The sequence below is a fragment of the Aquila chrysaetos genome, chromosome 6, assembly GCF_900496995.4.
Source record: "Aquila chrysaetos chrysaetos chromosome 6, bAquChr1.4, whole genome shotgun sequence".
In the NCBI taxonomy this organism is placed as follows: domain Eukaryota; kingdom Metazoa; phylum Chordata; class Aves; order Accipitriformes; family Accipitridae; genus Aquila; species Aquila chrysaetos.
Genome location: NC_044009.1, coordinates 28,213,344 through 28,231,265, shown reverse-complemented (window position 1 = coordinate 28,231,265; position 17,922 = coordinate 28,213,344). Strand labels below are relative to the sequence as shown.

Here is a 17,922-nt window from a genome sequence, read left to right as displayed (position 1 = left end):
TGGAAGTCTTCTAGGAAATAAGTAGAGAGATTCAAATATCTATGTTAGAGGTATCATGGTTTTGGATGCATTACTTGTGCTCTGTTCCCACAAACATGTATAAATTAGTGGTTTTTGTTGTACTGTTGAAGCTCGTAGGTCTGGGGAGGATTGTGGTCAGATGCTGTACTGCAAAATTGTTAACCATAATTCTAATTTCCTTTTAGACATTGTTCAGTTTGAAAGTTAGAGACTCCTGTGGCAAGGGTTTTCAGGAAATGTTCCAGGTACAGAGTACAGGTAAAGGCCTGTATAATCTGTCCTTCTCAGCCTAAAGAATTTCTAAAGGACTTCAGGTTTTTAGTTGTGGATGCTTTTTTCCTCCAAGCCTGCTGAAGTAGAGCAGTGAGCTACCTTGTTTTGACTTAGTGCTCAGGGAACATGGGATATTGGCTTTTATGAGTTCATTCTGTGAGAAGGTTTTTGTCAAGAACTCTTAGTTCTGTGGGTTAAATCTGTGTTTTACTTGGTACTTGCTTATGCTGTAGGAGTATAGCCCCTGTAGGAAGGACATTTACTATATGAGAAGATGAGCATGTCACTGGAAGACAGTACCAAACTAATGGAGTGGGTTTCTCCCTAAACCACTCTCACCTTTGCAAGATACGTCTGGAGAGCTGTAAGACTGCTACATGTCACCTTTGGTACTAATAAATTGGTATAGCTGAAAGCAGCAATATTGACTCTCTCTTGTTCACCGACCAGGGTAAAGAAAGATCTTCAGATTGTTTTCCAAGTCTGTTTATACTGAACTACAGTCAACTTCTGGAGTTATTACTATGGGGTTGGTATTTAAGGAAAATGCCACCTTTCCTATCATTGGAAATAAAGGTGATGGGCTCTACTGCTCTTGGAGAATTTTATTAGTTGGCACTGTCTCTGTACTTGCCACTGGTTGTTCTTCTGGTAGCTTGCTGTGGATCTCTTTAGCATCCTAGTCTCTCTTTTCCTGTGGCTTTTGTAGTCTTTGAGAAGCCAAAGGCTTCTTGGAGACTGTTCTGTGACATCCTATAAAGATACATTGGAAATCTCCAGAGAAGTTTGTTTGGTTTTATCCTTTTTTTTTTATAGTTACACCCTTTCAGTTTCTTTCTTGCTTTCAGATAAGTATTGCATTCCTGTATTAGGTAGACTTCTTAAGCCAACTTTCTAGGTAGAAGTGTGGTGGCTTCTGTAGTGATCTCCAAGGAATATATAGAAACCGTAGCTATCTCTTGTTTCTTGGATGGCTTTGTTATTTCTTATCCTTCTTTGTTTTAAAACTCTATTCTGGACTTAACAGAAGCAGCTGAGATGCTCACAGAACTTCATGGTTTGTTATAGAGTGCTGTTAAAGCATTGTCAGCTCCAATGCTGCCTTGACTTTGTGAAACCCAGTTTGGGAGAAGGGACAGCCTTAAAAGGCTAATCACTAGCCTCCAACAGTTAACTTCAGTGATCTTACTTCATTAAGTTCAATATCAGAGAGGAGGAAGAGAGGGACGGTATGTGAAGAAAAGCTACCTGAGAGTTTTATGATCACAATGTCACTCCCATATTTGCAGGAGGGACAAGTGTCTCTAGTGCCCTTGAATGTCCCGAAGAAGAAAAAAGAACAATTGTCTCCCTGGATACATCACAAATGGTATGTCTCTCAATATTTTAATTTTTTTTTAATTATCCTACGGTTACTTTGAATGGTGATCACTAGAGAATATTTCTTCCTTTGCAAGAATAAAGTATGTATGGAAGTATTAATCTGTACCATGCATTAATAAATTGGTACTCCTTCAGTTTAAGTGGTATTTGGCTGATGTTAGCCCTGTATTACTTCATGTGACCTGTATGTATTTGATAAGAAAAAAAAAATCACTGTTAAGCTGCCTTATAGCAGCTTTAAGTGAAAACTGGAGGACGCTACTATTCTTCTATATTGGAACTTGTATCTGAGGTTAAATGAAAGGCTAGGAGGAAGTTATTTGTTATTGCAAATTTCACTAGTTCTTGCAGACTTAAAAATACTTAAAGCAAAGGTTGGTAAGGTGGCCCAATGTCTATAAATCAACTTGAAGGATTGACTTTAAACAAAAAAAACCCCTAGATTTTTGTGTAGATAGCATCTTGAGAATGTGAAGTTCATAGCTTTGTGGCAGTCTAGAAATGGAATTCTGTAAAACTTAGTGCTAGGTTTTCTTTCCATTATGAAGGAGCTTTATGCTTTCAAAATGATAGTTTTATGACTATGTGGTAATAAGATGCTTCAGAAACAGCTCTGATGTAAGATTCTACTGCCTCTGAGTGCCTGCTGAGCTTATTAACTCCTTTAGCCTTGAATGTAAAACCCGGGTTTTGGCTCCCATTTTCTCTCCTCAGTCAGTGGTGCTTCAGTTAAACTTGTTTCTCAGTGTGTCTGGCTACAAAGTGATCTTTTCTGCAAAGGTGTTAATTGTGTATTGAAGGAAGCTCTTTAGGTGTCTATATGGAGTGAACTCCAAAGAGTACAATACTGACTCAGGCCTTAATTTGAACTTATTGATTCATAACCTGCAGCTTTGACTTCTCTCTGGTTTGGAGGTGGGAAAGGAATGTGCTTAACTTATAATCATGCTTTTGTGTCAGCTAGCTATTTAAGTATATAGCAAGTCAGAAAATAGACCACTTTCCTGTGTCTTGGATGACTCTGCCAGCCAGTTCTTGTAATCCTTAATGAGGAGGGAAAATAAGGAAATTAAAGTGAAAAGAAGCATTGTCAGAGTTAAAACCTGGGAGTCTCAGAGTAGTTATGATTGGCTAAGCTTTACTATTTTAATAGACACTTAATGGGTATCTTAATTTTGTATGTAGGGTATATTGCATAAAAACTGATTTACTTAAGCATCTTAGATCAGTTAAGCAGTTTATTTTGAAACTGAAGGTGTCTGAAAGGAGCTGAAATAGCTGGCTTTGAATAATTAATTAGCCCAGGTGTTGTGAAGGGAGACAGTTACTTTAAAGCGTAGTTTAAGTTGGGCTACAAGATGTCCACATTTGTCATTTGAAAAAATCAAGGCAAAAGGAAGTTTGAGCTGTTCTCCTTCTGTAATTTTGTGTATTACTGTTGTATAGAAGTACACCAGAAGTGTACTTAAGAATGAAAAGTGGAAGGTGAAAGCTTCTGTGGTGTCCTTACTACAAACAAAGCTAACCCCATATTTGTTAAGTTTCTCCTTCATGTGGATTGTCCTTACTGATAAAAGTGCTTAGCGTACCATGTAACTTGTAGTGTTTACTACTCTTTCTGTTTAGTAGAATATACTGATGGGATAGCGAGTATCTCATTAGATAAAATGATACAATCCTTCCAAGTATCTTAAATTTCTGAAGTACATACATACTCTGACATCCTGTAGTATATCTTGCTTCTAGCTTACTGTGTCAAAATCCAAGAGCTGAACTGGAATAACTGAGTGCAGTCTATTTAACCCATGGAGCATGTTTAAGAATACTTTTCTTGGTGCATACTTAATATCCAGATAGTCAGATTCAGGCACCTTGAATTATGTTAATTTTGAAAATGACTGTTATTGCTTAACTTCTCTAAGAGTTTTTACTTAATTCTTTCTGGCTCTTCTGCATTTTCTTCTGTAAACATTCCTAGTATAAATTGACTAACAATATGTATTCTTTTATAGTGGTTGACTTCATAAATTGTAACCTGTTGTGTAGCTGTTTGAGGGAGTAAGGGGGCTCAGCTTCCACTGCTGTAATAACTGGAGTTGTATTAATAGTAAACTGTATGACCAAGCATGTTGATCCTATAACATTAGGGAAGGAAATAAACAAAAATCTTTAACACTGATTCTTAGTTTTGATTGGCTTTTCAACAGAATCGGATTCTCTGGATAGATGAGAAAAACTTAACAGCTTGTGTGGAAGCTGGCATTGTTGGACAAGATCTGGAAAAGCAGGTATGTTTAACTTGTCAAGCATCTAGTATTTCTCCATGTTTTTCTTAGCTGTTCCTCATGTCTTGTCTAAATAATTGAATTCTAGCTTAATTCTTGTGTGTTTTCATGCAAACTGGTGTGGTAAGCATTATATGCATGGCTATGAACCATATCACATTGAATGCTGTATTTGATTAACGTTTTAAATTTTCTTCTTTTTAGCTCTAGCCATAAAATGTGATTACGGTAATAAGTTGACAATTCATAGGATGTAATGCTATACTTTGTTTCAGACCTTAGATACACCCTTGTTGGTTGCAAGGTGTGACACTTGTTACCAAAACTCAGGGAAAGTTGAAATTGTCATTTTGTGATGCACGTTTTAGTCATTTTGGCCAGAGGTAGTTTTCTCAGGTTAGAGTATGTAACAGATTTGCTGTTGTTGCTGCTTCTTAAGGCTAGCTACAGGAGAGTAGCAGAAAGGATGGAGAGTTGCCCAAAACAAGAGTCCAGTGGAAGATTAGATCACCTTCATTTCTAAGTGACCTCTAGTGGCTCTTAATTGCAGTTTATCAGATGAGCCACAGCACACTCAGGGTCTTTCTCAATGCTCCTCTATAATCAAGCAAGTTGTGGATGTTTGTTACTATTCTTCAGGATGTACAGTTCTGCTTTTTAAAAAAAAATATTCTAGGACTTGACTTGTTTGATAGCTAAATATTGTCTAAACTTTTCTTAGTGCCTAAATGCACTTTAAAAATACGCAGAGATTTGAAGGGGGTTTTGAATGTTTTTTTTTCTGGACCACTTTTTTTAGAAGAAAACTTGTCATACTTGACTAACAGAGCTGTTTGTGATGGGGAAAGATAGCCTTTCCTGCCTCTTATTTTCCCTTTTATAATTTGATGTAACATTTTAACCTTTCCAGTCTGTTTCCTTTCAAGCTTGGAATTAAAATGCAAAAAGAATATGCTCTGCATTTAAATAACATTTTTCTAGGGTAGTAGCTTATTTCACTACTATCTGTCCTTTAAATGCCACAACTTTTCCTTTCACCTAGAGTAAGGGACTGTATTCCCTTGCTGCTTATAGCTCTTATGAGCTGAAATACTGCTGTTGCAGTAATTATTTTTCAGTATTTTTGATGAAAAAATTTTTCAGTCAGGTTTTTCTCTATGAAAAGAGGACTAGTAGTCAATTTGTTCGATATTGAATATAAACTAGTATTTGTACAAAGGTTTTAATATATGGAGTGACTCTGAGCATGTGAGGACTTCTGTGCAATTCCTTCAATGTGCAAAGAATACAAAATTAGATCGTCTGCTTAAAGTGTGTGTGTGTATATATATATTTTAAACTCTTATTACATATACTGGAATTCCAGTATTACTAGCAAATGGGATGTGATTAAAGCTAGAACTCCAAGTTGTGCTTGTTTTGTGTAGTACAATCTGAGCATAACTATAACTTATTATTATAGTTAATGCCAATGCAGACTTCCACTGAAGTGTGGGTAGAATGCAGATGTACATCTGGACTGTACAAAGAAGAAACTGTTTGAAAGGCTTTTTCATTTGGTTTGCAGCTTGCTAGTATTAAATAAGCTTTGGATTGGAGGCTAATCCAACTTCTATTGCCTTAAGAGACTTTACCAGTGCTATCTAGCAATTATGTTGCAGTGAAGGGGTTTGGTGCCTCTTACTGTGTTTCTTCATTTACAGATACCATGAACCTTATAACAGTAACTAAAATCAAGAGCTGAATTCTAAACAAATAACAGATTTGGAAAACCTGGTATTTGACAAAAGTTAGGCTGTAAGTGCTATAATGGGGCATTCAAAGCCAATGTACACTTCACACATTTGTCTATCTTAGCTAGTGACTCTAGTGTGATTAAGACACTATTTTCTGTGGGATGAGAACTCCAGATATTAGTGGGCTCTGTAGGAAAGCCTCAAGTTACTTGTTTTTGTCAGAACAGAATATGGAATAATAGCTGACAGATGAGGACTAAAGGTGACAAAAGGATAATGAAGATAGAACAATATTTGATATTGGTTTTTGTAATAAGCATTATCAATCAGATTGTGATTCTATAGGAAAAGCTAATACATATTCATATTTTCTGGATGAGGCTGTCTCTTGCATCTGCAAAGTCCATAGCATAATCTCTTACCTGTCCTGTAAGTGCTCTTAGCACATGCTGTTCATACAACAGGATTCAAGGAGTTTAGACCAAGTGCTTTGTACATGCACAGTCAGTTACAAATTTTCAAAAGCATGGTCTTCTGCTGTGCTTGTGTTTATACAACTTGTAGAAATTGGTAAGTTGTGACTGAAGCAAATTTCTTGTCCTCTTGGGGAGTGAGGAAGGTGCAGGCTCCAACTCTTCCCTAATATATGACCAGTAAGGATATGAAGCCACAAGCTCCTCTGGTATGAGAGAGGACAGTGAGCTAGATGTATCACCATAGACATTATATAGAAGTGACTTTCAATCATTTAAGTTAGAACCACTTTGTACAACAGAACATAGTTAATGATCCACATTATGAGGCATACTTAAATACCTATGTCCAACTGGATTTTTATCAGTTGGTTGGTGCAAATTGATCATCTCAAATGCACTAACACAGTTATCACTTAATGTGAGACTGTTGGGTCCTTAATTCTTCCTGTCCAACAGCTTTGGTGTTGCAATTCTGAGGGCATCCAATCAACCTCAGGTGCTGTGCAGATGGCAAAGCCAAGCTAATACAGAAAAATGAGAAACAAGTGACTACTTAATGTACAGGAATGTGTGATCTGCATCACAAATAGTTGACAGTGTTGCATACAGGAAGCTCAACCAGATGGCTGTATATTAAAACACATCACTCCTTGAGAGAATTAAGTACAGGCAATTTGCTCACATTTTCTGCAGACCTGCTGCATATCACATTAGAATAGTAAGAACAAGAGATTAAGTGCCTTGTTTATTGGCAGCATTTGTGCAAAGTTGGCAGTTACTTAGTTATTTTTTCCTCACATGTATTTGAATTTGCATTTTCTTATGAACAATAGAGGCCTTAGTTTTAAAATAGGGGGGAGGAGTGTTATAGGTTGATACATAGCACAGCATATGCACAGTAGAAGCAGAATCAATTTGCATTTTATTTATATACCAAAGACAAAACTTGTGCCTCAGTAAATGGGTGTAGTCAGGGTACTTATATTTAAAAAAAAAACAAACCACCTAGATATTGAGGTTTGGAGTACTAAGCAAATGCAGGCTCTCTAGAATGTATTTTTTTCTTTCTTTAGCTTGCTGAAAGTGGCTTCTGTACAGGCCATGAACCAGATTCCATGGAGTTCAGTTCACTAGGAGGATGGGTAGCAACACGAGCATCAGGCATGAAAAAAAACATCTATGGAAACATTGAAGATCTGGTAAATAGTTCTAATACTCTTTCTAATCAATTATTCTGTTTGGAGGTTTAACTTTTATAATGACTCACAATGAGAGGGAAAAGGGATAGTAGATTGCAGTTCTCAAGTGATACAGTTTTGGCATCAAATCTTGACTGAAATGCTTGTTTGCTTGCTTTTGGTATTAGTACTAATAATCCTTATGACTGATCTAAAAGTCAATTTCATTTTGGTACTCACTGGCGAGCTTAAGGAATTGTTACCCTGTCCTGACTCTGGTGCTTTCTCCCACTGTTTTGTGCTCTCTATTAATCCAGCGTAATAATCTTGTCAAACTTTTAGGGTGATTCCAAAAGGTCCATGTTCTCTCCTACCTGTTGTGTGTTCCTGAAGTTGTCTAGTTGGATCATCTAACTCTGACAGCAAGCTAGCTCTTTCCACCTTCCTTTCCACCTTCCTACCTCCCCCTAGGCTAGTAGTTTTTTCAAATCAGTAGGCTGATCTAATTGACCATGTGGGTGCACAATGGTGAAATCTAATGCCACCACATGGTCTGTAGGGACCCTGAGGAAGCAAGCAATGGACTGGGAATGGCAGTATTCTACTCTTGAATCTGTTTTAAGCATTAAAATGGTTCATTTTTATATTAACCCAGGTAATCTGTTTTTTAAAGCATATTTTTTGATTTGGAAATCTACCTTTTCTGTTATAACAAATACATTGATATATTGAAGTTAAATCATCACTGTTCAGACTTTGCCTGCCTTTTTGCTTCAAACATCCAGCTTTCTGTCATAGTTTGTAGAATAGCCCTTCCACACATGTGGGTGTTTTCCTTCTTTCCTGCAGCACACTCTAGGTAATGTATCCCCATCACCTCAGGCTTTTTTGTCAGCTCAGTTCAGATATGTTTGTTCTGTGCACAGATGAGACACTTTACTGTCAGTGACTAAGCTTGGCAGGAACGACACAGTTTTTATTCGGTAGGCCTGTCTGAACTAAAACTACCAGCACTTTCAAAGTGTCGTCTCTCCTACTGCCTGAAGTGTTACTGAACGGTATAGTTTTGCTTGTACTGGGAGATGTGAAGCAGAACGCCTTTCTATCAGGGAAGCATAACTTCAGGCTAAAACAGCTTCTGAAATTTTCATTAGGAGGAAAGAGGATTAAAAATTGATTCGGAACAGTTCATGAGTTTCAAAATAGTCCAGTGAGAAAGCTTCAGGGAAGCGTTTACCTTCTGAGGAAATGTTATATCTAGAAATGGTGTGTTATATAAGCCGCCTAAAATCTACTTATTGCAGAATCAACAGTTTGTTAAATGCATATAATGAAATTCTTGAACAACTCAGAGCAGGGTGAAAATTACTTAGCTACCTGTGCTTGAAAGTTTTAAAGCCATCAGTTGAAATTCAGTAATTTTGCTTCACTTAAAGGCTTCACTAAAAAAACCCCAACAAAACAAAACCTACCCTTCCTTGGTATAAAATAATTGAATAAAGGATTAAAAAAAAAATCTGGTCTCTGTATTGCATGTGCATGAATAAAGCTGGAAGCAATAACATTGAAAAAAACTTTTAAAAACCAACCTTCTAGCCTTACATATGTATTAGTCTTAAGGCAGATTTAATACTGATAATCTATTTCACAAAGCTTACTTCTGTCTTTCCTCTTAAGAGAAACATTACTGTAGCAACCAATGACTGAATTATATTAGCTTTATCAAGCAGCAGTTCTAAAGCAAAATTTAAACCCTCACTTTTTTCCTATGAAGTACTATGTATGATCTAGATTAAAATCCTAGTGTTCGTAAAGTACTGTCTACACTGAGAAAACAGTTTTAACTGGTATTGCATGCATGTAGCCAACAGCTGATTAGATTTGGCATAGAACTGGAAACAATCTGTTGTGTGGGCAAACTATGCTGTGTTAGAAATAATTGTTGGTAACAGTCTTCAGGTTATCCCAAATGTTCTTGGGGCTGCCTACAGAATGTCTAAAGTCTACAAAGCTGAACTGTATCAAGCTTAATATACATTTTGTAGAAAATAAATATCATACAAAAAAATCTGTGCTTAATGCTAGTATTTATAGTCATTGCATATTGTTTAAACAGGTGATTCATATAAAAATGGTAACTCCAAGAGGAATAGTAGAAAAAAACTGTCAAGTACCTCGCATGTCAACAGGACCTGATATCCATCACTTCATTATGGGATCCGAAGGTATAAACACAGTAATTTCATACAACTGCATCTTAATGCAGCTTCCATAATGGCTTGATGATTTGAGCATCTTTAATGCTGTGGCTCACAGTGTGTCTGAGTGGCATTATGCAGGCGTGAATTTCTTGTGTTAGGATAATACACTGAGACCTTAATTAGGACTGTGAAGTTCAGCAACTCTGAACAGTGCTTAAAACAGATCTATGGAGTTAGCCTACAAGTCTAGTAACAAACATAATGATTTAGAGGATATCTTGTAAGAATTCACCATGTAAATAGTAAGGAATAAATCGCCTACTACTGCAATACTGAATTTTTGGGACTTCTGACTTATGTTAACTTACAATATCCTGGTAAACAGTTAAAGGGTAACTTGCAAGAAGTATATCTTGCAACACTACTCAGTTTCTCTTTTTTCCTGAAGGAACTCTTGGAGTGGTTACTGAAGTTACGATAAAGATTCGCCCAGTCCCTGAATACCAGAAGTATGGCTCTGTGGTCTTCCCCAATTTTGAGCGAGGGGTGGCCTGCTTAAGGGAAGTGGCAAAGCAGGTAAAGAAAAGCTGGATGTTGACTTGCTTCAAGAACACAGATTCTAGCACTAGGGGTGTGCTGATGCTCTAGTATTTCTGGCAATTGATAAAAAGATTTGAGATAATATGAACCTCGTAAGTATATATGGTCCATGAGGCTTTTGGAAATTATGCAATTGAGGGTTGAGCATGTTCTGAATTTGCTTGATATTCTGAGCCAAATTGTGGATCTGTCTTATAATGGCTTTTTTTCAGTGGGAGTTATTTGCATATCTCAGCACATACAATTCGGCTTTGCATCTCCTTCAACAGAGAGCTTTATCCTCAGATTAATTCAGGACTATGTAAAAGGGACCAGTATTTAAAGGAATTAATTTGTAGCATGCCAGTAAAAGGCAGTTAAATTTATGGTTCTGAAGTGACAAAGGAACAAAAGTCATGCAATGGGAGGATATGGCCTGTGTTTAGAAAACACTTCCTGAAGCACAGTGACATGTTCAGGTGAGCTGGATATTTTGAGGTAGAATTGTGTTTACACTGTAGTATTTAAACAGCCTTCTGAATAGTGTGGTCAGGTGGTTTCAGGTAGCAAAACTCAGATGTGGGTATCCAAATTGCATAATGCTTTTCCTCATGGCTGTGCTTCCAAGCAAATCTTACACTGGCTAGCCACTTTCGTCACTGTCTTAGACTAACTTTTCTTTGCTCTGTGCAAAACGTATCAAGTAACTTCTATGAATGGTGGAATATACCCTGAGTTGGGGAAGTAATTTCAGAAATGTTTTAATTAATGCCAAACTAAACACAGCTTTACATTTTTCAAGTGATTGGTCTAAATTAACGACTTAATGTTCCAAGCCAGATGTTCAAACTGGTGTGTGTGAATGACATGTATATGCTAGTCAGCAGCACTTGCCAGTCCTACTGCCAGTGCTTCTACTGCTAGTGCTTGTTCTTCCTCTTAAAGGTACCTAAACAGTCTGTTTGGGAATGCTTAATCATATGGCTGATCAGGAACTAGTGTCTTTTCCCTAGCTATGGGCTTAGTTAGAAAAGGAAAAAAAAAGGGACTATTAGCCATTTAGTGTTGCTCCATTTCTAAGCTTCTGTTGCTGCTGCTGTTTCACTGCTTACTTGAGCCTGAACTACTTATTCCTCTCTTCTTTTGCCCCTTGCATCAATCTTGGTAGTAATTACAATGATTGCTATCTGAAAAGCTGTTTCTTGTCTGTATTGGTCTACTTTAATGTAAGAATAACCAACCTGCAGGTTGTGGGTGGATTGGTCTCATTTAAAACCACTCATCCAGCTTTCTTCTGTCAGCCTGCCTGGTGAGCTATTGTAGTTCATGTTCGTTCTTCCTATTGTGCGACCAAATGTGTATTAATGATATGATGGAGGGTGGACATGTCCAACCAAGTGATAGAGGAGTACTTCCATATCCATATGATGAAGACTAGCCTAAAATTCAGGCTTTGTCATATTCCTCTGGCCATATGTTTCAGTATGACTGGACATGGCCATCACAGATTACACAATGTAGGTGTGTGTATGACCAGAAGCTTTCCTAATTGAAGGCAGCAGTTCTTACTGGTTTTCAAACTTCTGTACAGTGCAGAATCAAGATTGGACGCAGATACGGATTTTAATTGCAGTCTGATGGCAGAACACTAATGTACTGGGTCTGGCTGGGATGTTTATTTTCTTCATAGCAGCCCACGTGGTGTGGTGCTATGTTTTGTATTTGTGACAAAACAATGTTAACACACCAGTGTTATAGCTATTGCTGAACAGTGTGTACACAGTGTCAAGGCTTTGTTTCTTGCTCTCCTCCAACCAGCAAGTAGATTGGGAGCGGATGAGAGGCTAGGAGGGAATGCAGTTGGGACAGCTGATGCAAATTGACCAAAGAGATATTCCATACCATATAACATCATAGTCAGAAATAAAACTGGAGGGGGGGGGGGGAGTTTTTCAGGGGTTGTCATTGCCTGAAGCCTACTTGGATATTGATCAGTTGGTGGTAATTGATTGCTTTTTGCATTGCTTTTTGGTGTTGGGTTTTTTTCCCATTTTGCTTATCAAGCTGTCTTTATCTCAACCCATGAGTTTTCCCACTTTTGCCCTTCTGATTTTTCTCCCCTGTCCCACTGTGGGGGAGTGAGTAAGCAGCTGTGTAGTGCTTAGCTGCCTGCCAGGGTTAACCCACAACAATTAGACTTTCAATGGATTTGTAATATATGTTTATCCTTGATTACATAGCAACCTAAGCTTGATATTCTAATAGAGCATGGTATCTTTAGTGCATATGGCAATTTAGAAAAACAGTCAATACTTGAAGGTCAAAGATGTTTGGACTTAATCCTATGTTGGCTTGAGGTTAACCTGAAAATTCTCAATGCATCATACCTAGATACACCTAATAGATGTTGCTATTCAAGTGAAAACAAGCTTATTGTCACCCCTTTTCAATTATGATGATGGCCATAGGTCTCTGGTATCAAAGTGTGCTTTCTTGTGTGCTATTTTTCAATGAAAATTTGATTGTCATGAATTTCAGCAAAACTGTATATGTAATATTTTTATTTTTCCTCTCATTCCCCTAACTTTGCCCTCAAGAGATGTGCTCCTGCATCAATTCGCCTTGTTGACAATGCGCAGTTTCAGTTTGGTAAGTATGTAGATCTTCTTGGACTAATATCTGTTTCCAAGGGTTTTGATTTTTAGTAGCTTAAGTCTGGTTTGAGTGGTAATTCTTTTGCTCAAAACTAGACGAAGAGGGCAATGAACTGAAGTTCAAACTCCAGCTAGTGCCATAATGTGTACTTTCAGAAACAGAAGCCTGTCTTTGTCTCTGGGAAAACAGTATCAACTACAACAGTCAGTAAAGAGCCATGCTCTGCATATAAATACATGTGATTTTTTTGCTACCTTTCCATTCTTGGCATGTAGTCTACTGGAGTGTTTGAAATTCTGGAGGCACTTCCTCTATTGTAAAGGAGCAGAGATGATAGTTTTGCAATATAGTACTTAGCAAGAAAATGTTTTAAGAGTACTATACTAATGAGAAGTCAGGTGTGAAAAAAAAATCAGAATGCAGGCACCTTACTTTGAAGGTAAGTTGGTTGCTTCCTTTAAATTTCATAAAAGCATCACAAGTGGTATATAAATTCCTTAGAAGTAGGAGTTTTTTTGGAAAATATTCTGATGTGGCAATTATTGTTTGGGTGGGAGAGGGGCAATGACATGTCAAAAGTGAGCTGTCTATTTTTAAAAGAAGCTCAGGTGTAGTAAATGTCATAAGTGTATGCAGATAGAACTAAGCTGTAGGCTTTAACTATAGAAAGTCAGTGAAGCTACTAGAAGGTTACTGAACACAAATTTTGTGAAATTTTGACTAGTTCAAATACCTAAATAGGACAATGTCAGACATGCAGAGCAATCATTTTTGAGCTATTCTTAAGGAAAGCTGTAATTTTAAACTGTAGGAAATTTGGCAAATGATGTCTTCTGGCTCAAGACACTCTCGAGGAGAACCTAAAGTTCCACTACTCAGAAGCTAATAGTTTACAGAACTTGAAGGTCTTGCTGAGACCATGCTATTTTGATTGTAACCAGAAGATGAAAATGTACAGTGTGACTGACCTTGAAAACCTCTATTTTAATATCACTTGAACAAGTCAGAATTTCTGAAACTTCTTTTGGACAGAAGCCTCAGTGATGAACCTTGACTTCAAATGACATTAATGTGATGGTGTTTACAAAGTTGAACTTTGTTTTTCAAACCAAGGAAATCAGAGTTTGTGAGACCTGAGAGCCCAGCAAGCCTTGCTGCTTGCTTTGGTCACTATTATGTTATACTGTTTCTCTAACATGTACAACAGAAAGCGGATGCATTTTTCTTTCTTTTTAATTGGGAAGAAGTTTGACCACTTACAAGCTTTAAACCCAACACTGAATAAATCATTCTTCTACTTTTTAGCTTTGATTTGAGGTTGCAGCTTATATGGTCACCTGCAAAACATAGTTTCAGCTGTGTCAATATAGATTTTTCTTGTAGTCATTATTAAGTAGGCTTAAATTCAATAGTTTTTACAGATTATAGTTTAATAAATTCATGTTCTTCTGCTATCTGGTGCTTTTTTTGTGTGCTTGCTTAAGTGTGCTTGGAGGTGTACTCCTTGGGGTTTGCTCATATCTGCAGGGAGAGTAATCAATTGCAGAAGCTCATGCTTTATTCAGGAGGAAATACTTTGTGAAGTATTTTAGAAGGAAGTATCATGTAAATGGTGCATAACTTTTTTATGAATTGGGCTCACAGCATGTAGGCCAGATGCAAGACTGTTAAAGTGAAGCAGTAATGGGAATTCAGAAGTTGCTTGTGACTAAAAACAATGGAACAAACAGTAAAAGACTTTCATCTCAATTAAACCCAGTCCTGAGGCAGAGATGTTAATTTAACAGACTCCAAGACACCATTTATATATCCTGGTAATTTTAGTTCCCCGTATGTGATTAAGGAAGCAATTATAGCTTTATGTAGAAAATTTTGCACAAGTGACACAACCGTTAAGCAATTTTTTTCTGTAACTCCTAACTTGTACCATTTTGGGCTATTGGTTTCAGTGGTTTTGGCATAACTTTAAAAAAGGTCACTGATTTTGCTTAGTTTTATAGTGTTAAAAACTAATGAAGTGCTCTTTTAAATTTTCCATATGCCACATACTTGTGAAGATCTAAACTAGGGCAGCCTTAATTAAAGTGTCAAATGAAGTATTTGTGCACAGTTGTATGTATGCCTTTAAAAAAAAAATTAATGAAAACCTTTTCTTAAATCATCTTCTAAATGAGTAGAGTGAAGTCTCTTTATGATAATCAAAGTGCTCCAAGTGATTCTTGCAACTTTGACTACTAAGCTATATTTTATTTGCCCATTGAAGTAGGAATTTTAAGAGTACTTTTTGCCTAACATACCCTTTTCCACTTTTTGCCAAAGGTCATGCTCTTAAACCACAAGTTGCTTCCATTTTTACATCATTTTTGGATGGACTGAAGAAGTTCTACATCACAAAGGTAACTTTGGGGGTTTAATACTCTTTGGAACTTGGCATGCTATTCATAAAACTTGAGATTTTTTTGGTATACTGTCTCTAATGCAGCTGAGTTTGAGTGTAACAGATCCTACATTGCAGTATCACTTAACTCAAGATTATCAAGGTGGTTTAATCCAAAATGAGATTATCTGTTTGAGGAGTTATTCCATGAGAGCTGTTCTCACTGGTCATATCTGTAGGTGAGATTAGTGTGCCTTATCTAACAGTGAGTTGGTGACAGAGTAAGACTGGAACCAGTTTATCTAGCTTGCAGACCACTGATCATCAGTTAATCCTGATGGAGAGAAGCTAACACTTTACTATCTTTTCCTCTTCACAGATTTTGTCAAGACATGATTTACCTTGTTTTTACAATGAACTAGAATTTTGGGAGAACCTCAAGATATGTCTTGAATTGCCCATATAAAGTGGTTTTTTTGTCTTCTGAGAATTCATCCCAATGAATACCCTTTATAATCCAGAATTATCTGGTGCTAAAATTATTTCACCTAGGCTTTTGTATTAAATAATTTGTCTTGTTACTGATTTTTTTTTTTTTTCTCCAAATTAGCTGACTAGAGAGTTCCTGCAAATATGGGTATTCAAATGTAGAAAATGGCATCATCCTGGATTTAGGTAACTTAGGTAGGAGGAGGTAAACATTCCATTCTGATCTGATAATATTGATTGACTTCAAGGAGTGGACTTACTTGAGAGACAGTGGCTAGTGTTGATTCTGCTGCATTTTCTTGTGCTACTGAAGTAGAAAATGCCACGTGTCTAGGGACTTTTTCTAGGGAATACCTGTTAGGTTTAGAGATAGCAAAAAAATTTTGCCTTCCTTCCCTGATCTACTGTAGTGCAGGAATATCTAAAATAGTAAAGGTTTTGGCAACAAGATTGCTGTCAGTTTGAAACAATCCTAGTTGGAAATATCTACTGCTTCTGTAGTCAGCAACAAGCATCGCTGCTTCTTGGGATGTTGTATCACCAAGGGATGTTGTATGCAAATTCTTCCAGCTCTGCAGGAGAAAAAGAACATGGAGAAATGAGAGAAATGCTATGTAATACTGATGCAGAGATTCCAGGTTGGTAACCAGTCTGGAGCTCTTACACCAGGGGACTGAGCCCTGACATATATGAGCAACTGCTACTGCAGAGAAACTCCCAGCTGGGATGGGATGTAGGAGTAGAGAAAGGAGCAAGTTTAATGACCCTGAGACTGATATTGCAGGTGTTACTGGGACCAAGATACTCAAATCCATCTTATGCTTATTTCATCTGTGAATTGCTCCCTGTAAAAAAAAAGAAACAAACCCAAAACCAAACAAAAAATAAACAAACAAAACCCCCAAACATCAGCATACAGAACACACCAGACTAACACTTCATTCTTTTATTGAACAGAGTAGTTGTTTAACTGATACCACTTAAGAGAATAGGGACAAAGTTTTTGTGGTTTACAGTCCTCCATGTAGTTTGGGACTGTTCACTTACAGATTAATGCTCTAGGTATTGTTTGTCTAGTAGTTCATGCTGTAGCTAGTTCTTCCAATGCCTCTTAAAGAGAACTGTAAGGTGTTACCTGAGCATTACAGCCAAAAGGTGGCAGAATAGATGAAATGATTCATACTAGATGAAATACAAGTGGTTCTAGAACAACAAGGGACTGTAAATAGCATCTTAATAGACCTTTTTTATTCCTGTCCTCGGAGTTTATCAGTGTAGTAACAATATTTATTTCTATTATGCTAGCTATACTGTTTTTGTAGGACTAATGGCTAAGACAGATCCTTTGCTTGGGGAGGTATATTCTGTTTCGTGGTCACTTTCATAGTGTTCCCTTGTTGGGAGTGGTAGGATGCAATATCCTTTTCAGAAATACTAATTTGGATGTCTCTGGGGATCACTGTACAGATATGAGCTCATTGGCTGGAGGACTGAGCCACCCCAAGATACCTGGTCTCCTTGCTGTTTTTTGGATCATCCTGGTACCCTTGGTTAACTTCTAGTACAGATAATCTATTCAGTTAAGGGAATAATAAAAGGAATAGCAACTAACTGGTATTTTTTTCAGCATAGCTGTTGCACATAAAGGATGCATTTGAATCTCTTGACTATTAATGTAACTTCATATAACCTTGCTTGGTGCTTAAGTAACAAGTTACCACAAGCAGAGTAGAGACTGGAAGAGATGAATGCCACTGGAAAGGGAAATGCTTCAAAAAAATAATTGTTGGTCAGTGTATATATATTAAGAATATGTTCTAAATCATAATTTTTTACCCTTTCTAACTGTGGAAAAAATTAATAAACTTTATGCAACTTTATATTCATCTCCATTCTGTCTGAAACCTGCTTAGTAGTGGTAGTTCACTGGAGCTAAATAATAAATAAAGGTATGCAGAAAATAAATAAGGCTCTTACTTTTTGGACCCATTGTGAAGATATCACTCTTGACTGTTACTCCTGAAACAAAACCATATAGACAGCCTCACTACATTACTGTTAAACCTTTAATAGTTTTCTTCCCATTTCCACTGGGATATGTTCCCTGCCACAAGTTTAGAAGTTATTTTCCTTCCATAGTGTTTTTCCCAGCATAGAGATTTTCTGTGGCACACTACTGATACGACTGATTTTGAGAGCAGTGACATTTATGGTCATTATAGTCATCTTCCTGCTTTAATACAGGAATAGTTGATAAAATACAAATGTA

At 37.1% G+C, this 17,922-nt stretch overlaps 1 protein-coding gene across 14 annotated transcripts in view; it reads left to right on the top strand.

The window, feature by feature from the left end:
* Nucleotides 1-17,922, top strand: part of AGPS (alkylglycerone phosphate synthase) — a 90,476-nt gene that overhangs the window by 53,231 nt on the left and 19,323 nt on the right. For all 14 annotated transcript variants that reach the window (XM_041124048.1, XM_041124045.1, XM_041124047.1 and 11 more), the window contains 7 exons: nt 1,584-1,663; nt 3,885-3,965; nt 7,248-7,373; nt 9,469-9,577; nt 10,002-10,129; nt 12,730-12,781; nt 15,107-15,183. In XM_041124048.1, the coding sequence (XP_040979982.1) occupies nt 1,584-1,663; nt 3,885-3,965; nt 7,248-7,373; nt 9,469-9,577; nt 10,002-10,129; nt 12,730-12,781; nt 15,107-15,183 (653 nt within the window). The remainder of the gene's footprint in view (nt 1-1,583; nt 1,664-3,884; nt 3,966-7,247; nt 7,374-9,468; nt 9,578-10,001; nt 10,130-12,729; nt 12,782-15,106; nt 15,184-17,922) is intronic.